Source organism: Vulpes lagopus, chromosome 10 (genome assembly GCF_018345385.1).
Source record: "Vulpes lagopus strain Blue_001 chromosome 10, ASM1834538v1, whole genome shotgun sequence".
Taxonomy (NCBI): domain Eukaryota; kingdom Metazoa; phylum Chordata; class Mammalia; order Carnivora; family Canidae; genus Vulpes; species Vulpes lagopus.
The window spans coordinates 89,335,867-89,361,741 of record NC_054833.1 but is presented as its reverse complement, the minus strand read 5'-3'; the positions used below and the strand labels follow the sequence as shown (position 1 = coordinate 89,361,741).

The following is a 25,875-nucleotide window of genomic DNA, read 5'->3' as shown; positions in this document are numbered from 1 at the left end:
AGGCTGGTTATGGACTTGGGGCATCACAAGGACCCTGGAAGTCTGTGACCTCTGGGACTAGACTTGAGGTCCCATCTGTGAGCAGCTTGGCCCTGCCATCCCAGAGGATCAGCTTCTAGCCTAAGAATGACTGGCCAAGTCCCTGTCCCCACCAAATGCCACCCTCCCATCCTCCCCTTGGTGCTCACATTTGTTGGGCTGCCCCTCTGCATCATGCTGTGCTTTTATCACCCCCTCAAGTCTGCTACCTCAGACTTCAACTCAGCCCATAGTAACACAGACCCCCGCCAAAGGGACTTGCAAATGCTGCTCATCATAGTCTTGCTCAGGGCAGCATGGACTCTCAAGCAGAGTTTGTACATGACACAGACAAGGGCCACCCCATGGGCCCTGCCCCTGGGCTCAGCGTGGGTACAGTACAGCATCTTCAAGTGCTTTCTCCAGGCCCACCCTACACCTGCCCTCCGCTGGGCCTGAAGTGAGGCCTCCTCACCCAGGTTGGGAAGTGTCCTGCGCACCAGGAGGACTGGTGCTGAGTCTCACTGCCAGGAGGATCAGTGGGGCCCTGGGAGGAGGCTCGGGAGAAAAAGGTCTCATGCCCCTAGGCTCTGGGGTGGGGCTGGGGATTGCTGGTTGGGACAGGCTTTCCACCTGAGCCCTCGCTCATATTGTCCCCCCAAACACCCTCCTTTGTTCTATGCTCAGCAGACTCCTGTCCCCTCCCACTCAGGCCTGCCCCAGGTAGTAGGTCTTCTGTTCAAATCCCTTCACCTCCTGGGGATGCGGTCATGCTGCACTTGCCACCTGCATAGGAAGCCCCAGGACCCCACTCTCAAACCTGTGTTGGAGAAATGAAGTCATTTCCATCTGCAGCCAGGACCTCTCCCCACCTGCTGCCAGGGCTTGGGCCACCCAAGTGAATAAAGACAAGACGGCCTGAGATGTATAGTTCAAAGGTTGGTATCTTTTTTGGTTTCCTTTTTTGTTTTTGTAAAGAAAAATAAGATTGTGTTTTTTGTTTGAAAGAAAACATGAGGAAGCCCCCCCTCCCCACTCTGCCTCTCCCCTGCCCCTGTGAGGTGCTGTAACCTCCAGGCTTGGGCAGGAGGGACCAAGCTGGCCCAGACTGAGACGGGAGGCTGGGCACTGTGTTGAGGCTTCCTCAGAGCCACAGAGGAAGGGTGTTCGGGAACAGAGTTTGGCTTTGTTAGGCAAAAAATAAAATTAAAAAACTTGACACACATGCCCGCTATACAAATGGGGGCCAAGAAGCAGCACCTCCAAGTTGGAATCATCTCTGGCAGTTGGACACAGGGTCCTGGTGCGGCCCCTGGCTCCCCATGCCCCGTGTTCTGGGGTGAGACAGGGCAGGAAACAGCTCTCAGGACAGGAGTGGGGGGAAGAGGAGAGAGGGGGAAGTCAGAGCAACTCCTTCCCCACATGGTAAAAAAAACTCTAAAAAAGCACCCAAGGCTTAAAAAAACGAAACCTCCCTGGCAGGGAGAACTGGTGGCATCCTGCTTACCAGCAAAATGCCTTACCTGGCAAAAATGTGTAGAAAAATAAAATTAAACTTTATCCCTGAATGATAAAGACCCTTCCTCCTGCCCTCATGACCACCACTCTCCACCAGCAAGTCTCAGAATTCGCCAAGACTGCCAATTCCTCCCCGAGTGACACAGGATTGTGCAAGACTGTGGCTGCCCACCCGTGTCTGAGGCCCCGGGGCAGCGGGGATGGGGACAGGGGGGCCTCTGATGGCCACACGCACACTCGTTCCTCACAGCAGTGGGGCGGGGGGAGTCCCTGTTGCCAGACCAAGGGCCGTCCTTCCTCCTCTCAGGGGCAGGACGGGACCCCAGCAGAAAGGCAGGGGTTGGGGGGCAAATGTGCAGTAGCAGTCGGAAGGGCAGTGGCAGGGCTGGAGGGCAGTGGGGTGGGAAGGAAAGCCAGCTGAGGTGGCCTGAGACAGAGGTCACCCTGAGCCCACTGTGACAGCAGAATGAGACGGAGGGGAGGAGGTTCACAGCAGGGGAGGGGCAGGGTCCACTCCCATCTGAGACCTGCAGGCTGGCCCGGGCCTGTCCCGCAGGGCAATGCAGGCCAAGGGCTGGAGCCTCCCCTGTGGGCAGTGTGTGGAGGAGGGGCCCAGAAGCACAGGCCAGGAAATGGGGTAGGGGGCTCTGGGTAGTGTTCTCAGTGTCACAGGGCTGCTGCCTGGGAAGGGCACTGGAGGTAATAAAATGGGGGCACGAGAGGCCAGAAGGGTGGCTGGTGGGGGCGGGAGGGGAGGTGCTTACACTAGAATTCTGAGGGGCCCTGGGCTGGGGACCCCCGGTACCTGCCTGCCCACCAGGAGAGCCAGAGGGCAGGCTGGGCCTGGAGCTGACAGGACAGGGCAAGGCAGGACCAGGTACTGCCTGTCCTCAAGAGGGCCTGCCCAAGGTCTGTTCTTCACGGGGCAGGACTGAGGATGAGGGACACGGGGACCACCCTCCATCCTCCCCCAGGGAACCTGAGGTGGCTGTAGTGGGATAGAAGTACAGTACGGAGATGTGGTCCTAGCCCGTGGCGCAGGGTCATGAGGCAGCCCAGCGCCTGCTGCAGGTACAGTAGTAGTGGCACGCCGGCCAGGTAGGCTGGGCAGTCGGGGGTGGACTCCAGGGTCTTGTAGCCCCTGGGGGACCCCTGGTTTCGGGATCAGGGTCAGCACCAAACACAAGAGATGTCAGCCAAGGAGACGGGCAGGGAGGAGAGTGACCTCACGGACCAGGCTCAGCCCTGCGGTCTGTTAGGTGAGGAGGAGGGATCCCGAGCACAGGACGGGCCCAGCGAGGTCAAAGGCCCTGGAGAGGACGGCGGAGGCAGCCCTGCAGGGAGGGCTCTGAGGCCGGCAGTGGTGGAAGCAGCATGCACCTGGGCGCCTCGGAGACCCTCTGGGCGCTGGGAGGCTGCGGACCACAGGTCAGCGCAGAATCTGGTACAGGTAGGCGGAGGTGAAGAACACATTGGCAGCCAAGCTCACGGCCAGGAGGCCCCGGACCAGGGAGGGCCTGAAACGACCTTCGGGAGAGAGCAGAGAGATACAGTCAAAGGGGCAAAGGTCAGAAGAGGGACCTGTGGGTGGTAGGGTTGCTGTGCAGCAGATCACCGGCCCAGCCCCCCAGAGATGCTGCTGTGAGGTCCTGCAGCCCTGCTCCCAGGGCTCTCCTGGTGCCCAGAGAGACCCTTGAACCTGGGGTCACCTGGTCAAGTCCTGCCTCCCCCAAAGGCACCTCATTTCCTGAGCTCATGCTACCCGGCAGCTACTGGGCCAGGGTGTGTCCCGTACTTGTACCCTGGTGAGAGGGCCAGGAGTGTGTCCCCCACTTTACAGACAGGTAACAGGGGCTTTAGGGCAGTGAGTAGTACCATGCCCAGGCTTCAGACTGGGGCTCCCCGCTCCAGGTTTGTGTTCTGGGTCTCACTGCTGCTGGGTCGCACCCCAGACTGGCTGGATTTGGGGGCAGCACCTATTTCCAGTTAGTTCAAAGGTTTCTTTGCTAAAAGACTTGTCGTGTACACGTCGATCCATCTTCCCCACATATGTGTCCCTTGGGCCCTCCTAGGGAAAACATGGGGCGCTGGCTCTTGCGTGCCAGGCACTTTACAGAACCAGGATCTAGTCTCATATCCGGCCCTGCAGCCCGCAAGCAGAGGAGCTGGGATTGGAACCCAGCAGTTCCGTGCCCCGCGGTGCACCAGGCTCTCCAGGCCCACATCTTCCCAGGGCCATGCAGGAAGAGAAGCCACCGCCCAACATGGCACCAGAGACCTCAAGATGTGGCTGGCACAGCAAAGAAACTACATTTTTTACTGGCATTAAATGCTCATTCTGTTAAATTTAAATAGCTCCCTGTGGTCAGAGACGCTGTTCTGATGCAGATCCAGACCCTGATCTGAGGGTGGGGCATGCCGTCTGCCAAGTCGTGGTCGAACCCAGAAGGTGCTGGGTCCCCCATCACTCGAGGGCCCAGGACAGCTCGCTCTTTCAGGGTTCCACACAGACCAGGAGGTGATGGGGGCTGCAGACCCTTGGCCCCCATGCCGCTGTGCCCTCCTCAACCACATCAGAGCACAGACCTCTCCAGGCAGTGGCCTCCTCCACGCACCCTTGGGTGGTTGTGTCCACCACACAGGTGGATGACTGGGATGAGTCGTCCTCTTTCTTGATGGAGCGGCTGCTGCAGGCACTGCCTCTTTCTGGCACTGACCTCATGTCTGCAGAGAGAGAAGGGGTGTCTCAGAGGGTGCCCACAGCTCACCCCCAGGGACAGACATGGGGCAGCTCTACCTCCAATCCCAGGACTGTCCTTGGATGTGGCCAGCCAGCCCTGGCCATCCCAGCCCACTCGCCCTACTCTGGGCAATGGAAGGCCAGGTCCTCGTTCATATCCCGGCTGTGTAGCTGCCACGAAGGGAGCTGGTTTTAGATCAGGAGCAGCAAACTGCACGGCCAACAGGTGCTGACAGATGATGGCCACAAGTGAGGCTTCCAGACGTGGGGCAGGGGGTGACCGAGGCGGGGACGTGGGATCTCAACTTGCCCTTCCACCTGTCTGGCCAGTATTCAGAGCCACTGTGGCCAGATCTTCGGACATTGTAAGAGACACAGGAGATCCACACATTCATGTGAAAGTCCTAAATTTTAAAGGTTGATGTTAAAAATTTAAGAATTAAAAAATACTTGACAGGACAACCACCATTTGAGCAAAATAAAAATATCTGTGACCAGACAGATGCAGGCTAGCAGGGTATAATGCATTTTTGATCCATCCCAAGGAACAAAGGACCCTCCAGGTCAATTTCAAGAGAAGAAAATAAAACCAGCCAACAGAGGGCAAGGTCTTGGACGGTCCGAGGTCCCCAAAAGCCAGGCCAGGAGTGTCTGGAGCTTGGGAGGGTGGCTGTACATGCTTGGATAAGAGCAAGGACAGGCCCTGCGTGGCCTCTTGCCTGCACGTGACCAGAGACACCGTCACAACTCGGCTGGGCTCTCTTGTATCCCGGGAGGGCGATCAGAGGGTCGTACCCACAGTGAGCTTCGTGTCCTGCGCCAGCGATCTCTGTGGGACCTGGGGCGGCTCGAGGGGGAAGAGGCTGCCATTGTGGGGCGAGTGTTCGTCTGAGCTGCTGGGTGTGTTGGGCACCTCCCCGGGGGGTGACGGGAACAGCAGCAGCTTCTGCCCCTTCAGGTTGAGCCGGGCCGGGCTGATGAGTGGCCTGCGGTGGCGCAGAGAGCCAGAGCTGGAGGCCACGGAGCCGGCCACGGAAGGTGCTGGGGAAGGGAGTGGGGAGGAGGGGCAGCATCCCGACAGCAGAGAGAAGTAATCTGGAAGGCAGGAGGACAAAAACGGCGACTTCTGGTAAGAACGGTAACAAGGATGAGTGTTGCCTACTGTCACAGCTACGCTTGCTACAGCAGCTGTGCTCCTGCCACTTTTCCTCTAGAAACCCAAGAAGAAAGGCAAGGCCGGCCTAAGGTGGGGGACAGAGGGAAGCCTGCCAGGAGCTGAGAGAGGCCAGAGGATCACAGAGCCTTAGCCCCGTCCCCTCTGTCTGCCAAGGGCACTGAATTAAGCTCCACTAGACCAAGCTCTGTTGATGGCGGGATCCTCAGTGCGTGTATCCATCCGTCATCATTGAGAAGGGGATGGCATTATACCTAATCCTGGAAACTATCACGCCCATTTCACAGAAGAGGAAACTGAGGCACAGGGGTGAGTCACTTGCTCAGGGCTGCACAGCTGGGAGGCATGGGGCTGAGGGCCCTTGAACAAAGGCTCTCATCAGATCCTAAGGCTCATGGTTAATCTCGCTGCTGGTCCGCGCCCCCCCGGCCCCCGCCACTGCATGCTCGGGAAACTTGGGCCCATACTGTCCCCAGCAAAAGCAGCCACCCCGTTCTCCTTACCTGAAACAGGAACCTCTCCAGAGCGAGACACCTGAGATGGCGGACGGCTCCCGCTGAACAGATACCCTGAGTCTGAAGAGGAAAGAGGAGGGTGAGACATATCAGGCCCATGGTGACGACAGCTGCCCACCCTCTCCATTGTCCAGTCCCTGCCCTGCTGACATTTAACCTTTGTCACTCACATCAGGCCTTCACGGAAACACAGGCTCTCAACTGACTCTCCGAACTACTGTCTGAGATATGCCTGGCCTATGCTTAGTTCACGGAGAAAGAAACAGACGCCAGCCCTCTCCCCACCACCTGCACCTGCTGGCCTGTACTACACCTCAGGGAGCACTGAACATGCTGCTTTTCCTCAGTCAAGCACACCTCGAGGGCAGAGACACCACCCCAAGGTTCCTATGTTTCCCCAACACTCAGGTGGGAGCTGAGTGTGGAAAGATTCAGCAACCACCATGTGCTGCCATGAGCGGCTGCTCCTCCACTGCCCGTGGGGCTATGAGGGTCCCTTGGTCACAGCGCACCACCTGCCCCTTCCCTCACAAGGCCCAGCAACAAAGACCCGGCCAACCCATGTGTCTGGGTAAGGGTGGGCATATGGCCCAAGCACAGAGTCCTTTCCAGAGCCCGCTCTATGGATGCTAGGAGAGCAGTCTCTTTGTTGGGCATGAGCTATAGGGATGCAGGGATGAGGACAGCAGCAGGAAGGAACAGAGGCAAGGAGGGTGAGAAAGAGAGAAACAGGAAATGGGAACCTGGCCTGGTGCCTGAGCCCCAGACTACCAGCTCCTTTTGGTTACCTAAGCCAAGGAACTGCAAAAACTCATCCTCGATGCCCCTGGCAGTGGAGACCCTGGGATCCCACCTGTCACCAGACATTTTGAGACCAGCCTACGCCCCACCACCCCGACCTCCAGCCTCACAGGGCAACAGGGAGGCTGCGGGTCCTCCACGATGGGTGTGAGGCCCTGCCTCAATGGCCTGCACTGGCTCTAGAATGCCACCCTCCCCTCCTGAGGGGCTTGAAATAGAAGCTCCCCAGCTCGGGCCACCCGGGGTTAGCATGCACAGAGAGCCATCCAGGAGAGTCAGGCCCAGGGCAGGGCTGCTCCTGGCTGGGCAGGTGCTAGGCTCCTGGTGCCCTCAACAGGCAGCCAACTCTCTCCCCAAGTTTTCCTCAAGACCCACAGGGAACAGAGAGGGATATCTCTGCTAAGAGGGTAAAGGAAAATCATCCTACTGTCAACTCGGGGTATAAGCAAAATGGCCTTTAGTCACCTTGGAGGAGCTAGGCCTCCAATTGCTGCTGTTACCAGCATTCCTATCCCATTATAATAACTTCAGTCATGTTTGCTAAAGGCCCTGTTCTAGAAGCTTCTCTGATATCATGCCCACCTCAGCCCTGAGGCACAGCCTCTGGTTCTAGATCCTCCCAGGGTCTTGGGCTGGGGGCCTGCTTGGCCTGGGGCTCAGTTTTTCAACCCTGCATTTGCCCTGGCTCTCCCCAACACGGCCATCAGAAGGCTCTGGCAGGACTTGAAATGAGCTGTCCCTACCTCGGGCCCAACCAGCCCCACCCCTACCTGGAAGCTGGATGGACACAGCTCTAAGAATACTCTAGGGGGAAGGGCCCAAGCCCTAGGCCTCCCAGGTTCCCACACTCAGGGAATTTCAGGGTCTCCCCTCTCCCGCCAAGGGCTGCTCACAAAGAGCCCAAAGAGGCCTCATCAACTCCACTGAATGACCATTCCCGGAGGAGGGTGCTGGTTACACTGCTGGTTACACAGAACCATCTGGCATCCAGGTGTCTGTACTTGGGGCAGTCACACCTTCTATCCTACTCTGAAGGCCCTGAACCCTACCCACTGTGTGACCTGCCCTCTTGTGGTGTGACCCACCCTCTACCCAGGAGGACACAGGCCTGCACACACCAGGGCTGCAGGATGCCTGAGCTCAGGAGCCAGATGACTGGGTACAAAGCCCAGCTCCAAGCTTGGGGCGGGGGGGTGTGTGTGACTGAAGTTCAGAGGGCATGTGACTAGAGCTGGAGTCCCCAAACAGGCAGAGCTGCTGAGGGGCCGAAACAGGAATCCAGGACTCTGACTGCAGGTTACCAAGCCCAGATTAACCAAGACACCGTCCACATTCTTGGAGGCTGGGATCCTGCCTCATGACGTCCTGCTCCCAAACCTGCGCCCCCCAGGAGCCAGTCCCTAGGACACATCCCAAGGAGGATGCAGCCTAGTCCGCCCAGGTGGCTTCCCCAAGCGCTGAGGGCCATCACAGAGTGTTTGCCATGCTCTGAAGAGGAAAAACTGGATTTAATTTATAACTGACCTCCCAGGAAGATTCTGCTGGAGAAGGGGAAGGATAAAACAAAATCTCTTGTGCCAGGGCCCATGTGCAGCAAGCGGTCAAGAAGTGGGGCAAATTTTCCAGCCCCCAAGGCCTCAAAACAATGGCAGTAATAATGACAGCAAGAGGGGTGGTAAAAGAGGATGCCCAATATGCGTGGATGTCTGAGTGCCCGCAAGGTGCCAGCTGCCCTTCTAGAAGATGCTTTGAAGGTATCATCACCTCATCTGACACAAACACCCACAGGCAGGTTCTGCTACTAGCCTCATTTTCTTTTCTTTTCTTTTTTTTTTTTTAAGATTTGATTTATTTATTTGAGAGAGAGACAGAGAGAGATCAAGCACAAGCAGGGGAATTGGCAGAGGGAGAGGGAGAAGCAGACTCTTCATTGAGCAGAAAGCCTGATGCAGGGCTCGAACCTAGGTCTCTGAGATCATGACTTAAGCTGAAGTCAGATGCCCAACCAAATTAGTCCCCCAGGGGCCCCCTAGCCTTATTGTCTTTGAGGGAAACAGGCTCAGAGTGATAAAGCCCCCTGGCTCAAGGCAGCTAGCTACTGAGTGGACTCGCCAGGATTTGAGGCCAGTTCCGCACATCTCTACAGCAGGAGCTCTCACCCACATCCCACCCCACACTCAGTCAGCGTCTACCTGCCCAGCCCAGCTCACCCTGCCTGGGCTGAGCACCTCCTACCTGCTCGAGTCAGAGAGGGGATGGTTCCCAAGGAGAGTGCCCGGCTGAGACGGCCTGGCAGCGAGGAGGGCGAGGCCCGTCGAGGAGACCGAAACAGCTGCTGGCTGGCAAGTGGCAGGAAGCCAGGCGGGCTGGGGATGAACAGAGATGCTGCAGGGCCCGCGCCTGGGCATGGCACGGCTAGGTTGGGGCTCGTGGGGAAGAGGCCGGCCGAGTCTCTCGGGAAACACCTGCAAGAGCCCGTCGGGCATGGGAGACAAGAGGAGGGTCAGCCCCGGGAGGCTCTGGAGGTGGCCTCCACACAGATCCCGTCCCCTCTCCCCTGGTGCCAGGTGGGGCCGGAGTCGGGGTCCCAGGGAGGCGTGCGTTAGTTGAAGCAGAAAAGCAGTCCAACCGCATTCACGCCATTAGGAGCGGGTGGCTGGGAGGTGCCAGCGTGACCCACCCCTCCCTGCATGCCCCCTCCGATCCCCCTCAGCTTTCACAGCAAACTAGTTCCACTACTGGTCTCGGTATTAAAGTGACACTGTCGCCCTTGCCAACCTCACGCCAACCCTTTGCCTTGAAGTAAAAATGCTCAACCCCGTGCCAGGTGCTCAACGAAGGCCTTGCCACTCTGTGCTCCGTGCCCAGAGCCTCTGGACAGGGCGGCTGTGCTCGGGGAGCCCCCTGCTCCACAGGGCAGGGCTCCAGGAATCCTGTTGCTGCTCCCTGGTCTCGGACACTCCTCTAAAGCCCCTTGCAGAGCTGAGGGGGAAGTGGCCAGGCTTTGGACTCCCCGGGGAAGAGGCTCTTGCGGGACACAAGCCTAACAACTCAAGCTTGGAAAAGACAGGTAAACCATTGCAAGGTCTGCCCCAAAGACGGAAGGTGACAGTGTCTCTTTAACTCGAGAATGGGACAAATCACACAACAGGACCTGGTGGCCCCAAGCCAGATTGTCAACCATGCTTCTGATTAAGGCAACCGATTACAGAAGGAGGGAAGGGGCAGAGGCAGTTAATACATTAGTCCGCCGTCTGGACGGAGCTGGGGGAGGTCCAGCCTTACCTCAGTCCCAAGGGACAATTGGGGCCATGGACAATGTGCCGACGGAGGGGCAGGCTGGCTCAGGCCCTGCAGCAGAGCCGGGGGCCTGCTAAGGGACCCACCCTGCACCCACCGTGAACAAATACTCAGGGCACTGCTAGCTAAACTACACTCCGCTGACTGCCCTACTATTTTCACTCCTATCCCTCCTTTTAAACAAGTTCTATGAGGCGAGTGTAATGTCCACCGCTGCCCTCCTCCGAGGGCCTTCCAAAGTGCCAGGAGGCTACCTGGATGTCAGAACCAAAGGCGGGGCCTTGGGTTTTGGGGGCATGGGGAAATCGTGGCAGGAACTCCTCAAACCAATCGCCAGGAGGTGGGTCTGGCCAACTCCAGGCTGGACGAGGCCGCACTCCATGTGCCAACTTGTTCTGCCCAAGCCTGACACCCACCTCCTTGCCCCCCAGACACCTGAGGAAGGTTGTCTCCATACAGGTCGATTTTCTGTCTCCACACAGGTTGTCACTGTAGAACTGTGTGTGATACCATCTGGCAGAATGGCGCTACTACTGTGGGGAAAGGTGAGGTGGGGGGCCACCGAACTCACAGCAGGGGCAGGGGACGCACACTGGGACCTCTGGCCAGTTGGCTCTGATCATGTGTGAAGGAAGCTCTGTCCCCTGCTGGGCCTGAACCTCCTAGAGGACCCACTGGGGGCAAGGCACGCTTGGGCCTGTCCAGCAGATGGCAGCAGGATTCTGAGCAGGCTTTCTGTGCCCACCCCTGCTGCAGAGCCCATGGCCCACCCCCAGTAACCAGCAAGTGAGGGGAGAGGCTCCATGCCAGGCTGCGCAGCTCAGAGGCGGTCAGCTGTGCCCAGAAGCAGCTTCCAGGGTCTTTCCAGCTCTTCCCTTTTTCCCAGATCCTGCCCATACCTGGGGCCACCCTAGTGCTTAAAACTTGAGTCTCTCAGCCATCTGGCACAGAGCTGTTCCCAATCTGATTCCCTAAGAACACTGGCACTGAGGAGACAGCTCTTTGGTCTGACCCCTCTTGCTGTGACATGCAGTGACATCAGTCAACTAGCAGATACTTGTAAAGGGCCAAGTGAGCTCTCATCATGGCTCTGCAGCAGACGGTCCCTGGGAACCTCTACCAGGCTCCAGAGAGCTCCAAAGTATCTACACTTCCTTTGGCAAGGGTTCCCCCCAGACCACCCTGCACCCTCAAACACCATCTCAGAGAAGCACTCAGCCCATAACCCAAGTCTGTACATCCACTGGGATAAACAGGTTCTGGGATGGGTCAGGCGGTTGTACTGTATCCCATCTGACACTAAGGGGGCTGTCCAGTCTTTTCGACCCAATCCCAGTCCCAGACAGGAACGGAAGGAGAGAAAGGACTACATTTTAAGCAGCAGTTTATTGAGACGGGGGAAAATATGACCCAGCAGGACATGTGAGGGCAGCTGGGCCCCAAGCGTTTGGCGGCCATGCTGCCAGCACCCAGACCTGACTCCTGTGGGCATGCCTGTACCCCGAAATCCCCTGCCCCTGCCACAGAAGCCTCTGAAGGAACGTGAAAGAACAAACAAAAAAGACATGGTACCTGATGCCCACCGGTAAAAGCAGAGCCCCGGAGGCATTTATTGAAAATACAGCACGAAAAACACAACATCTATGGCCAGGAGTTATGGTTACAGCAGAGAGAGTCACCGGCCGATCCTCCGCAGTTCTACTACACAACCAGAGAGGTTGGGACACTTGGCCACGGTCACGGACAGAAGGGACACAGGCTCCTCCCGGGGCGGGTGCGTCCAGGTGGCTGCTCAGCCCATGATGGGGACCCCAAATTCGGAGAGAGAAGACAGCCTCCCTCAGGTCTTGGAGATGGTCACCCCGACCCCAGGTGCTCTGACAGTTGTCCCCAGTGGAGGGGACAGAGGTCCCCAGTAGGGCAACACGTTTCCAGTTAATAAGCCACGGTCCCAGTGGTGCCAGCACTTCCTCAGCGGTTGCCAGTAAACATCAGAAGGTGCTAGAATATGCTCCAAATAACGAACTTTAAAGGACAGACAGGTCATTTTAAAAAGTCACACACAACTCTAAAAAGCCCAGGAAGCCTTGCTCCGATGAGGCTCATCTCATGAGGGTGTCTTTCCCTCCCCACTAGAGGGCAGGAAAGACATCTGCTCGGCAGGGGCTCCTGGCCAGCAAGAGAACTGGTTACGGTTATTATAAATAATTTAACTTAAATACACACATACACACAGATGTCCTGCTTCTACTCAACGCCAAGAAAGGCAGTAATTAGCATCACACTGTCAGTTTCCTTGAGAATGGGAGATTCCATATACAAGGGCATGCACAGCTAACAGACCACTGGCTCTCAGCCTGGTACCTGCCGCCGCCCCTCCCCTTGGGCGGGCTGCCTGGGGGTGACGAGGTAGAAGGGGGGCCATCTCCTCCCTCACCTCGGCCAGGCCAGCAGGGCCTGCTCCCGGTTCAGCATGCTCCCCGCTCGTCAGTCACCTTGTACCTCACCCTCCACAGAGAACAAGTAGAGCCCAGCCAGGAGGGGCCTTGACTGAGGCCACACAACTGAGGCTACACTGGTACAGGGGCAGCTCTGGACCCACCCAGGGGCCAGGGTGGGGCACAGGCTGCTGCACAATATGGTGAGTGGTGCGGGGTGGCTTCTTAGGACCCCATCAACGTAAGGACCTGTGACGGTGGGGCCCAGGCTCCATGAAGGGCCTGCCCCGGGTGCTCTCCCTCCTGCCCCTCAGGCTCTGGCAGCTGCTGTGACCCTCATGTGCATGGTATCTGCTTTGCCTTCTCCTGCTTCAACGTGTAAAGCGGAGTGGTTGGGACCCTTGGGATCGCATCTGGAGGGGGACTCATGCTCAGAGTGATGAGTGGCAGGGCATACTGGCCCCAGAGGGAGTCATCAGGGTGCACAATTCAGGAAGGAAACAGCCTGGGGCTGTCCTCCCACTGGGCTGGCACTTCTGTCTCCACAGGGTGTCCACACCAAGGTGAGCACTCAGAGGTCCTGGAGAAAGGTCCACCTCTCATTTCACAGATGGTAAACTGAGGCTGGAAAGAGCACGGGCCCGGCTAGGATCAGCTAGTGAGAGGCAGGTGTGCCTCTCCTGGGAGCGGTGACTCTGTCCCTCCCCTCCCACCTGACCCACAGAAGCAAAAGCTACCCCACAGAGAACTGGAAAGCAGGAAGCCTCGGCAGCCTCCATCAGGGGCTCCAGGAGCCAGGAGGGTAGTGGTGACAAATGAGGACAAGGTGACAAATGAGCTGGTGTCCTGAGTGTCGCTCTTGGGCCCTCGCCCTGTGCTATCCACACGCAGTGAAAACTTTCCCCAGGCATCGTATGGGGGTTGAGTGGAGGAACTCCCAGGCATGGGAGTAAGGGCACAGGCCAAGAGTACTCGGGCCTCTACTGCCAGCCTTTGCTGGCGACGCCTGCACCCTAGCCCCTCCAAGGATGAGCGGACGGCTCAGCCAATACGATAGGGCCCTGCCCTTTTAGGGCAGAGCCAGGCATGTCTCAGAACAGGGAGCAGCTTGAGGGTGCCCTAGTTCTGTCCTAGCCCACAGCAGTGCCCGAAAAATAGACGGATAAAGTAAAGACTGCTCAGATTCCCCAATGACCTGGCTGCTAAGAAGACACTTGCTGGCCACAGAAACAGGATTCTCTACTGTCCACCTCAAGAGTCTCATGCCACACTCATGGTCAGGCCCAGTCTGGACCCAAGAATTGCATTCTCCATTCCTGGGGAAGGAGGCTGGGGGACAGTGGGTCTCGGGAAGCTCTTAGGGGCAGCCCTGTGTCCTTCTGGTTCCCTGCTCTGTGAGGGTTGGCTGGGCTACCGTCAGGACTAAAAGGATAGAGCAGAGAAGTGATGTGAGGACAAGGTGGGGGGGCTCTGTTCTGGCCCCTGCTCAGCCGCACCTGCCCATGCCAAGCAGCCCGAGTAGGCCATGCGCCAAGGGCTCAGCCTGCAGTCACTGTCACCAGCCCCTGAGCCAGAAGCTCGGGGATGGAGCAAAGTGAGAGGAGAGGCACACAGCAGAGACCTGACCCTCACCCCCGGGTGTGAGAACCATGAAAAGGGTGTGGCCAGGGTGGGGGCTCTAGGAGCTGCCAGCTGGAGGCCCTGGGTCAGAGGCAGGCTGTGTGGGTGCCGCCTGTGATCCAGTCTCAAGGCAGCAACAGGGTCTTTGGCCAGAAAAATGGCGGCAGTGGTGGGCAGCTAGAGGACACTTGGAGGGTGGCTTGGTGGTGCCAGAAAGGACAGGGAGCTCTAGGCTGGGCAAGGGCAGGAGTGAGGCAGGTTAAGACGCAAGTCAGAGGGGCCCTGCTCTGGGCCTGTCCGTCCGTCTGTCCTCCCCCCACAGTCACTGCTGCTTCTCTGACCTTCGGGGCCGGAACCTCCGTGGGCCTGTCGCCTTCCTTGTGGCCACGGCTGCTGTGAAGCCCACCAGGCAGCACAGGGACGTGGTGCTGAACTTGAGTGTGTCCAGCCAGCTGGGGGAGGCAGCCTGTAGGTACTGCTCAGTCAGGTGCAGCCCCAGCAGCAGGGCCCATAGGCAGGTGGAGAAGGCGTCAATCCGCCGGAGCCTGTGGGACAGAGCAGGGGTGGTGGTGAGGGCCCATGGCGTCAGGGTAAGAACCCACCCCCTCCTGCCACTTGGCCCCTATGTCTGTCCCTGGCCCTGCTCAGAGGTCAGAGTCCAGGGTCGAGGAAAGTGTGGGCCTTTGATTCCCTCTCCCAACATCCACATGCTGTGTGACTCTGAATGGGCCTCAGGAGTCCGGACTATAAACCTGGGTGAAGGACCCTCCCCTCAGAGCTGCTGAGGTGATGTGGATAGCATCCAGCACAGGGTCTCCAAAGTGCATGGCGGGGGAGCCCACTGGTCATCCAACAACCAGAGAGGTAGGAGGTCATTACCACCCCAACTCTGCAGATGAGGAGTCAGATGGGGGGAGAGGCATGCCCCATTTGGCCTAAGTACAGAGGAGGTGGCTGGCCAGCTCTGAGTGCCACCACTCCCTTGGGCAGGCTCTTGCTTTCTTCTTGCCCCCCAGGCTCCCAGCCACTGGAGAAGAGGAACCATGTCGTGCTCCAGCTATATCATGGAGCTTTACCCACCACTGCACGCCCAGCACAGCCTCTTGGCTTCAACTCCTCCCACCAAGTCCTGCCCTGCCTGGATCCCCACGCACCTGAGGCGGCCAGCCAGAAGCATGGCCAGCAGGCAGGTGAGCAGGCCCAATGCCACGACGCCCATCTGGTGGCTCTGCCCAAAAGCCCAAGCCTCACGTAGCTTCTCTGCCGCATGCTCGGGCAGCAGGCCCAGCAGCTGCTGCCAGCCCTCAGCCCCAGGGCCAGTGCTGTTGTCAGGTGTGGCTGAGCCATTACCACCGGGTGGCAGGGCTGGGGGCAGAGTGGCCTCTGGGGCAAAAGGGTTGCTGGTGCCATAGAGCGCAACGGTCAGCAGGAAGGTGCAGGCCAGGAAGGCGAGGGCACGCAGCATGATGACCTGGACTGGGGCCTTTACCGCGGATGAGAAGCTCTGCAGGAGAGAGAAACTGGTGAGCAAGGTGGCCAGAGCCACCGACAATCATTCTTGGTGCGCACTCTGCAGAGGTCTGGCAAGGAGACCTTGCCAGACCGTGCAGAAGAATCTACCTGGTTTCAGGCATGCCTGGGTGGCTCAGTCCATTAAGTGTCTGACTCCTGATCTCAGCTCAGGTTTTGGGCTCAGGGTCCTGAGCTCAAGCCCCACTTAAAATTTAAAAATAAATAAATAAAAAATAAAAAAAATAAAACATTCCCATCTGGTTCCTAATGGTCAGAGATGGAGTCTTACTCGGTCTTAAATTCTCATGTACTCCCAGCTTTGTTTCTAGGTTTACTGCTGTGTTCCACTGATCTGTATCCTTTCTTGGCCTTCACCTACTGTGAAAGTCACTATGCTGGGTAGGCTACAGTTCTGCTCCGTTCTTTAGAAAAACCCTTATGGTATTATGGTGACCTGTTTTTCCTATTAAGTTTTTCAATCATTTTGTGAAGTTCTCAAAGTTTCTACTATGAATTGGCATTATAATAAACACAGAGATAACTTAGGCCAAAAAGAAGTTAAACACAGCAATAAGTTGTTTGGTCTAGGAACATAGTGGTGAGGAGGAAAGCCAAAGGTCAGCACTTCTGGCTTCCTGCTGCGCAGAAGTGGGTGTGCAGGCCAGGGTTGTGGTCTTGTGGTCAGAGGCCTGGGTGCAGACTGGAAACCACACACCAACCGGACAGAGAACACATCTGGGCACCCCACGGGACAGGCAGGAATGCCTCTAGGGTGGATGGTTTTACTTCTAATTCCACTATTATATCAGAGTTTTTAAACCAGGACATTCCATCCACTTAGCACAGTGATAATAACTAAAAATAATTTTAGCCAGATAGTCCTGTGTTCAAATCCTGGTGTGTGTCCCTCAGCCAGCTATGGAACCCCCAAGTTTGACTTCCAACTGTGCATGGGAGTCATAGAGCCAAAGGGCGTACCTGCCATGTAGGGTGCTGTGGGGAATGCATGCCAGTATTGGGGTAGTGCCCAGGTCCAGCAGGGCCCTCATAGACCTCCCCCTCCCACTCAAGAGCACAAACACAGGTGTATCATGAGACCCAGTTGCTCTTCTTGGGACACCTACTAAGGTTGATGACCCCAAGGGGCCTGGGGACAGGGTGGGAATGGGGCCCCCCAGAGAAGGCTACTCCCCCTGGGGAAAGGATCCCAGCTCGGCAGAGCTGCCCTCCATCCACAGAGGCTCCGCCCTCTATCTCAGACTTAAGGCTGTAACTCCCCGAATGCCCTGCGGGGTGCCTCGCTCCAACCTGCGTGCGGGTCTGGTCGGCCTCCCGGCGCCTGAACTGCTGGCTGAGCAGCAGAGCGCGCAGCTGTCGGTTCTGGTGCTTGAGGTAGTGCTCGACGGCCGCCTGACATGGCCGGCACAGCTTGTACATCTGCTCCAGGTGATGCCGGTATACCTCGATCTCCTCGTCGTACCTGCCCTGCACGGGAGTGGGGGCGACAGAGGCTCAGGGTCCTTGGCAACCGGGGCTGCCCCTGGAGAGCAGGTCAGATCTGAGTTCTCTGGCAAGTGGGGTGACCACGAGCAAGGTGTCCCTGCTTGGACTAATGCCCTGCTGCCTGTGGTGATGTGGGCTACCGAGGGTAGGGCTGGCTGGCACATGGTAGGGGCCCATGGGTGACAGGAACCTCTCTGCCAGGTTCTGCTGCCACATAGGATGCACCTGGAGGCCAGGAGCTCAGGACACGGCCCCTGCTTCAGGCTTCACTCCTGGGCTCCAAGGCTCCAGGAAGGCATGTGAGTCATAGGAGAAAGGGCTCTAGCCTCACGCTACTTAGATGTAGACAGAACAGCCCAGAGACAGGGCCTGCCCCTTTTCCTCAAGACCAAGGGTCCAGAAAACACTAGAGACAAAGGCTTTACAGGGAGCTGAAGGGTCCTTTGGGCTTTAGAATAGCTCAAAAGATTCAAGTCTCCATCTCTCCTCTCTCCAGGGAGGGAGCAATACACTTCTCCTTCCTCATTGCTGGAGGAGCCAAACATTTCAATCTGTGGCAGCCACGAGTGTTCAGTTTGATCTCTTACTGGGCCGAATATGCCAGCACAGCTGCTCTGGTTGCCAAACTGCACATGTCTTCCCTTCTTTATGCAAGTCTCCCTTGCCCAGCCAGGACTCCCACTATATTCCTCCCTGCCCACAGGACTGTGGGAAAGCCAGAGTCTCTGGGCCCCAGGTGGACTCTTCTCCTGTTGCTTGGGGAACCCCCAGACTTAGGCGAGGCCTGGCAGGGGGCAGGCAGGCAGGATGTACTAGCTAACCAGGCGGCTGGGCTCCAAGGCAGGAGCGAGCTCCTAACACCAGGCTCCTTTTCCAGAAGCTGGGAGTGTCTTCTGACAACTCCAGAGCAACTGCCTGCCCAGCCAGTGGACAAGACTGACTTGGACATAGACAAGATGGGTCCAGGAGAGCCTGAGTGGGAGCCCAAGGATCCTACCTCCCCCTGCACAGGGCCAAACCCCCTGCAGGCACTGGGGTTTCCAGGTTGTTTCTGCACTTGGGAGCCCTAACAGCAGCAACCACGAGACAGGAGGGAGGGCAAGAAGCATGTTCCAACATAGGTGGAAGAAATCACACGCCCGGAATGTGGGGCTCGCGCGGCCCGGGATGAGGAGGGGGCCCTCTCCGCCCCTCCTCACAGCTGCTCTAATGCACCCAGCCCCTTGCTGTGCCCACCTCACCTCGTCACGTGGTGCAAAGGCAGCCAGCTGCTTGATTTTGGTGGTCTGGTGGTGGCTACACCTCCGGCACAGCAGCACCTGGCTGCTCACCCACTGCTGGGGCTGCGTGGGGGCACGGGGGCCAGGCGTGCTGCTCACCACGTGGTTCAGGTGCTCCATGTACTGGGCAGGGATCGGCTTGTTGTAGTCGCCATTCTGGGAGTGGGGGGGAAAGGGACCGGAGTTGGTGGGGGAAGTCCCCCCCCCCCCCCCCCGCCCAAGCAGGAGAGCCTCCCTGCCAGGTCAGGCCCCCATCTAGCAACACTCCAGGGAAGTGTCTTCAGAGCTAGAAAGATCTGGGTTTGAACCCTGATCTGCTACTTGTAGTGGTGTGACACTGGCCAAACCACCTCAGCTCCCTGGGCCTGTTTCCTCTTAGTCAGAGGAGGGGGTGCCCGCCAGCCCCAGACAGGCCCGCACCTCCTGGAAGCCGTTGTACTGCTCGCAGTGGGGACAGTCCCAGCAGTTACGATTCCCATAGGGCACGACTGTGTCCTGGTTGCAGAACCAGCAGTTCACGATGGTGTGTGTCGGCTTCATCCTGTGGATGAGGACAGAGTAGAGTCAAACAGAAGGGATCTGCCACCTGTACTAGGGGACCAGAGAAAGAGCACAGGAAGTAGGATGGGAGACCCAGAGCTGGAGACATGGCGGACTGGAGGAAATGATTGGGCCAGGATGGGCTTGGCTGCATGTTGATCGCTTACCAGTCAGACCAGCAAGGAGGCCGAGGCTGGGCTGAGCTGAGCTTCTCCACAGGCCTCCAGGCAAAGCCTGCCCTGCTTGTGCCCCCCCACCCCTACACCTGGTGTCCTGGGGCTTAGGCAGGGGTGGAGTGGGAGGATGGGGGAATGGGTTATAGGAGCCAGGGCAAGCCAAGCCATAGGGTCGACAGTGCCCAGGTTCTAGGACCACCCACCCAAGGCTCACAGACTTTGGGCTTGTCCTGGGCTATATGAAGAGTGTCCTTTGGGGAGTTTCCAGATGGCAGGAGCCTCCTGTGCTCCATAGATGAAAACCCCAAGAGAGCGAAGCCAAGGAGACTGAGGGGTGGAGACAAGAGACAGCTGCTCAGGCTGGAGCCAATAGTCCCTGCTGGAGGGGACAGGGCAGGCAATCCACAGTGGCCCTTGTTGGCCACATATGTGGTGACAGGTGGGGTCTGTAGGGTAATCCTGGCCCAGACACTGGGGGATCTGTGCTCTGGGCCCCTCCACCCACCTCACTGGCTGTGAGGTGGAGTGGGGGGAGTACAGCAACTGCCCAACAAACTCCTCCAGTCCAGGGACCTAGAAACAATGTAGGCAGTGGGTAGCAGCTGCCTGAGCCCTGGGGTCCTGGCCTCACAGCTCCTGTCCTCCCTCAGAGGCAACCTCCAGCTCTGGGGCACTGCCTGGGCCCCTGCTGTAGCACACTCATGTGTGCTGTCCACAGGGCAGCATGACCTCGAGCTTCCTGGCCTGCCCTGGCAGAGTGTGAGCCATCACAGAAGCTGCGTTCCGTGTTACTTCGATCCAACAACATGAGACACATAAAGGTGCTCTGCAATGCCAAGGGCCAGCTCCATCACTCTCCTGTCCCTGGGCCTGCCACCGTCCTGATACCGCAGCTACCTCCTGAGCTAGCCCCTCCACTGCCCCCCCATCGACCATGGGCAGGCTTCAATCTTACACCCTGACAACTGGGGACAAGAGCATGCCAAGAGTGGAAAGTACGTAACAATGCTGGCCTAAATGCCTAATAAATGGTAATGAGCCTGGGAAGGGGTGAGGGAGAGAGGCAGACATGCAAGGAAGGACCCAGGGTACATGAGGGCACCCTGTATCGCCCCTAGCAGCCACAGCAGCATACTCCTTGCCCCTGCTCAGGTCAAAGCCCTCATGATAGATAAGGGACCACCACATCTTGTCAACAGCAAGAGGCCAGAACAAGGCCTAGAAACGGCAGCACAGCCCTGAGATCATGGTTGTGTGGTATGGCCTCTGGGGAATGTCATCTACCTCCTGGAACCTCCGCTGCTTTGGGGGATAATGGGGATAATGATAATCCTTGCCCTAAAAGGAGGCCACTAAGAGGATCAAACCAGGGCATTTAGGAAAGTGCTGAGCCTGGCAGGTGGCTGGCGTGAGGCACTTGGACAGCTTCACTGGGCTCCACGTAAAGAGTGGTTGAAGGCAGCGCCAGGCAAGGCAAGAGGTGTGGAAACCCGTTCCACCGAGAGGCTGGCACTTGGCTTTCCCTTTGTCAGTCTGCACCTGCTTTGCAGGCATCTCTGTGACAGCGCAGGGGCACATCCCAGTGAGTGACGATGCAGGCTGAGAAATCTCTCTCACCTGACGCGGGGGCCCTTCATCCTCACCATGGGTCCCCTCACCCCCGCAAGCCACACCTGGCCTATGGAGAGAAGCCAAGCAGAGGAGCTGGCAGCCTCGGCATAAAGAACGAGCCAGGCAGGAGATAAAGGCGGCGGCCCGGGGACCCACGCGGCTGAGCAGGACCTGTGGCTTCAGTCCCGGGGAGTCCCCGAAGCCCCTCCTGCCCCAGGAAGCCATCATTTCCACTCTGAGCCTCCAGCTCTGCTGCTCAGGAAATGAACCTGGCTTGGAAGTGGGTGGCAGGAAGGGGAGGTGGGGGATTAGCTCTAGTCCCTGGGGCCGTCAGGGCAACCAGCCACTTTGGCTCCTGGGCAGGATTTGGAAATCCCTGCCCAAGGTGGGGGGACCACCCGCCACTGAGGCCTCCCTCATAGCTCCTATGTGGCCTGTCCTGAAAAGGCCCAGGGAGCACTCGAGCTCCCCACTCAGCGCTGCCCCTCCCAGGGCTGCACCCACCTCCACCTCCAACTCCACCTGTATCAGGCCTGACATAGGAGTGTTAGGGTCTATTCTGAGCCAGCTTAGCGCTAGTCCTGCTCTTGCTCAGGAAAAGCCTCCCTCCCCCCTGCTAGGTCCTCATACAACCTCCAAACCACTTCTCCCCAAGCCAACAAATGCATCCCAGTGAGGCTCTAGGACAAACTACTCTGAGGACTGGACAAAGTCTGAGGTGGTAAGACAGCACGTCCCTGTCCCACAGGCAACAGGGAGATGGGCCCTGGCCAGGTCACCTTAGGGAGGAAGGTTGGGCCCCAAGAGGTGGGCGGACAGGAGGATCTGGAAGGGTTCACCCAGTTTCTGCTACCTGCATGCTTAACTCTTGGGCTCTGCTGGAGCCAGAGGCAGCCTGAGGAGGTCTGAAGCATCTAGGAACAGGCTAGGCTCCTGGGGAGAAGCAAGGAGTAGCTACATGCTCTGGTCCCACCTGTCCACAAGCCCTAAACATACACACTGGGGAAAGAAAGATGGACACATGACCTCAACAATGGTATCACCCTATCAGCCCTGATGGACACTTAGTTAAAACAAAGTTTGTGCCTCGACTTTCCTACGATGGGGGTGGGGACATCTAGGAGTGGGCCCACCACTCTAAGGGATGCAACTCTAGGTCCTTAGCACCTGCCCTGAGCCTGGCACTGTGCCACATGGAGGAGACATACGGATGGTGCTTTGTCCCTAAGCGGGCTCAGAGTCTGGGGAAGACTGTTGTGGCCATGTTTCTGCCAGGCCCTCAGAAGGGCCTGGCACACAGCTGAGGACTCCAGGTGAAATCTGGGAGACTATCTCCGTGAGAGTCCGGTTGGTTCCCTCAGGAATTAGGAGGTTAGCCTTAGCAGGGCCCCAGGAGGACAGCCCCCGACAGCCTCACAGGTGAGGGGGGCCTTGCTGGACCCCCATGTGGCTCATTTGTTCCTCTATGCCCTGTGGACAACATATGTTGTCCTATCCAGCCAGGAGAATTGGAGTAGGTGTCTCCGGGGCCATAGGACCAGCAGCACCAAAAAGCAACCTGGTACCTCCAGGCCTCCCGCCCATCCTCAGGGCAGTCCTGCCAACACCAAGATAGAGAGCCCCCAAATCCACCTCTCTGGCCTGGGGATGGCAGACTGCCCTCCTTCACCTCAGTACAACCCATGTGTACTGAGCACATGCTAAGCTCACAGGGAGACAGGAAATGAGCAAGGCTCTCCACTTTGACCTGGACATGAGGAGAATGACAACTTCACAGGGCAGCTAGTGACAGATGTCACAGGATAGGCCAACAAGCACAGCATTTGCTATTACCCTACAGAATGGGTTTGCTGGTGTTCATACAGGCGGGACGGCTGGGCCGGGGGTGGGGTGGGTACACCCAGCATGCATCCAGGGCATGGTGGCCCCTTGGCAAGTGCGCAGGACCAGGGGAGTGTGGCCAGAGGTGGCCAGAAGGATTCTGGACACCAGGATGAGGCTCTGCTACTTAACGCGGGAAGACTGCTCCTCTCTGTCTCCAAACCCCAAGAAGTAGATAATTCAATAAACACTCATGGTGCTACAGGAGGCCCGAGGCCCTCAGCAGGGATGTGCTGGCCAAAGACAGATCCTGGTGCTGAGCAGCAGTCTGGAGCTGGGCATCTGGGGTGGGGGAGGCACAGGCAGCCATCACGACCACCTGGAGGCAGGGCAAGCTAGCCCAGGGAAGTGTAACTCAGCTCCCACCCCAGGCTGACAGTGGTGGCCTCCTGTGCATGCTCCGCGAGGACCCAGACTGTGCGGCTTGGTTAGGAGCTGAGGAGCTAGGGTGGATCTGCTATTTAACAGAGGCAAGAGGAGGGCAAGAGCCCAACCCTCCAGGTCCTGGTCCCCTCACCTGGAGAATGGGTTTCTCAAGGTGGCGGCGTGCAGGTGCTTACGCAGGTCATCAGCACTGAGTTACTAACGATCTGGTCAAAACCGAGGCTCTGGGAGGGCTGCAGCCTTCAGAGAAGTGGCCTCAGGCCAATCTTTGCTCTATATATGTCTCTGCCAGCTCTGTGCTGAGCCCACAAACATCCTACCTGGCCACGCCGCCTTCCAGAAACAACTCTCCTCACACATCTTCCCAAGGGTCACTCAAGACCCATGGTGGAGCCAAAGCCACTGTTCCTCACTGTCCGGGTGTTTGCCCTGGTGGAAGGAGATGGGCTCAGTCTCTGCAGGGCTGGTCTTGCTTCTGAATCATGACAGTGGCCAATTTATGATGGCCAGATAAAAGCGAGTGCTTTTTGAAAATTTCAGAGCCTCCTGGGAAAAGTCTGGTCCTTCTCAGCCCAACCAAGGGGCCCCCATGCCACACCATGACTCTGGTGTCGTGCTGCTGGAGTGTTAATGGCCTTCCAGGGACTCTCCTGGCTCCTCTCGGACCAGCCTGCCCAACAATGCACCAAGTCTCCAGATTCCTATCTCTGGGAGAGGCAAAGTGGTGGCCAGTAGTCCAGGAGGGGAAAACAGGATCCCTGAGAGCAGCCACAGCTAAAGACAGAGGAGCTTGAGGCACGGTGAGCAAACCCAGTCCAAATTCAGCCGTACTACACTCAATGGAAGCCTGGCCCCGGCTCTGATCCTTGGTGTAACTGGGAGGCAGGGGTGTCACAGGAGACAAGCTGGGCCCTGGACTCCCCCACTGCTGTCCACACACTCTGGGAACCAGAGCAAACTGCCATGTGCTCCTGCCCTTCAGTTCCCTCATGTATAAAGTGACCGCTTTGAACCAGCTGGTCCTGGAAGGCCCTCCAGCTTCCAGAAATTGGGCAGGAACTGGGACAGTGGGAGACGTGGGGGTGTCAGGGACCCCGAGCGCTGAGAGCTCCTTCAATCCTCTCTTGGGAGGCCACCCCCTCCTCAAGCCTGCCAGTCTGGCTCACCCTGCAGACACCACCGATGCTCCTCCCCCCCTCCCTCCTCCAGGAAGCCTGTGACTCAGTGGCCCTCACTTCTTTCTCCCCTGGGTGAGCAGCAATATGTAGTGGCGGTTAAGGAAGAACCACCAGACTGCCCAGGTTCAAACCCCAGCTCTGCCGGTCGCTGCAGGGGGGTACTGCAGGCAAGTTCCTTCTCTTCTTCCATCTCATGTTGGAGCTTTGCCGGGTCCCTTGCTGAAACTATAAAGCCACCCATGTGGCCCCCAGAATGTTCTCACAACCCTTTTCCCCCTGTCCTCGGAGAGGCTGGATCAGATGCAGAAGCAGCTGGGCTGCCCCTGAGGCCCTGCTGAAGCCAGAGGCCACTCAGCTTTCATCCCCGGCCACAGAGGCCCCCCAGAGGTGCAGGCTCTGAACAGGGGTCACCTGACGCTTGAGCCCCGTCAGCGCTGGGGCAGCCACCGAAGCCGCCAAGCAGCAGCGGGAACCCCAGCCCACTTAAGAACATTAGGTTTCCCTGCTCCTGGAGGCGGCACAGCCGCGGGTAGGAATGCAGGCTCCGGGGCCGGCCGCGGCAGTGCACACGGTGGCTCTCCGAGTTCAACAGCGTTCTCAGCTCTTTTGTCCCTCGGCTTCCTTCTCTGGGGGGAGCTGGGGTCGTGGCTCTGCGCCCCTGGGACGGCGTGTGCAGACCCGGGAGTGCCAGCGAGTGCCAGCCCCCCGACGGTGCCCGAGGCGCGGAGCGGGGCTGACGGCGGGCAGGAGCGCAGCCCGGGCTCGCGGCCCTCCCGCGGGGTGCCGGGGCGGCGGGGGGCGGCCCTGCAGTCTCCGTGGGGGAGGAAGTTTGTGACCCACGCGCCGGCCGCGCTCGCCCGCCCCGCATTCCTGCGCCCGCCGCGCCCGCTCCCCGGCCGGGCCCTCGGGGGCGGCGCGTGGGCGCACAGGCTGGGCCCTCGCCGCCACGCCGCGGCCTCGCGGGCAGGGAGGCGCCGTGCGGCCGCGGAGGGAGGCCGGCGGGCGGCGGGCCGGGCGCGTGGGCCGCGCGCACTCACCTCCGCGCGATCCGGTAGAGCAGCACGCCGGCCGCGGCGCACGCCGTGACCCCCAGGCCGCCGGCCAGGCCGGCCGTGGGGCAGCGGGCCAGCAGCGCGCTCACTCCCTCCATGGCTGCGCGCGCGGGGGCAGGCAGGCGGCGGCGGGCGGCGGGCGGCGGGCGGGGGGCGGCGGCGGCGGGGCGGGGGCGGCGGGGCTGGGGGCCCAGGGCCGCAGGCGGGACGCGGGGCGGCGGCGCGCGCCTGCTCGCGCCGTGACCTTCGCCGCTTTGTAGCCGGCGCGGGCCCGCCCCCTGACTCGGCGCGCTCCCGCCGCGCAGCCAATCGGGGCCCGGGGCGAGCTCGGGGGGCGGGGCGCCGGCGGAAGCTGCGGCGCCAGGCCGCGCGCGCCCCCCCGCGGCGGGAGGTGGGAGGTGGGAGGCGGGAGGCGGGAGGCGGGAGGCGGCTCCGGCCCGGGCCCGCCCTCTTCCGCGCCTCCCGCGAAGTCCGCCACCCTTAGCGCCTCGGGCCACGGACTCTGGGTCGCCGTTTCTCCCGCTGGTCCTGTACCCCGACGCCCGGCCAAGGCCAGCCGGTGCACAAACAGCTGTTTTGCTGCAAGCTGCTCTTTGAATCCACTCCATTAAATAAGAAATTAGCTAATGGGAAC

General features: G+C 58.9%; 1 protein-coding gene across 4 annotated transcripts; it reads right to left on the bottom strand.

The window, feature by feature from the left end:
• Positions 1–945: 945 nt before the first annotated feature.
• On the bottom strand, positions 946–25,447 carry TMEM201 (transmembrane protein 201). 4 transcript variants are annotated; one of them, XM_041771815.1, is made up of 11 exons: positions 25,227–25,447; positions 18,840–18,960; positions 18,381–18,575; positions 16,945–17,121; positions 15,279–15,628; positions 14,466–14,669; positions 9,002–9,231; positions 5,954–6,025; positions 5,072–5,371; positions 4,152–4,260; positions 946–3,063 (listed from the first exon to the last, which is right to left on the bottom strand). In XM_041771815.1, the coding sequence occupies exons 1-11, from the start codon at positions 25,337–25,339 to the stop codon at positions 2,838–2,840; spliced, it is 2,097 nt and encodes a 698-aa protein (XP_041627749.1). In that variant the 5' UTR covers positions 25,340–25,447; the 3' UTR covers positions 946–2,837. The 4 variants fall into 4 exon arrangements, 3 of the variants coding, with proteins under 3 accessions (XP_041627749.1, XP_041627750.1, XP_041627752.1); XM_041771816.1 differs by having other exon boundaries at positions 2,834–3,063; positions 4,123–4,260; positions 25,227–25,446; XR_005990348.1 differs by lacking the exon at positions 946–3,063 and adding an exon at positions 4,334–4,680 and having other exon boundaries at positions 4,182–4,260; positions 25,227–25,445.
• Between the last annotated feature and the right edge of the window lie 428 nt (positions 25,448–25,875).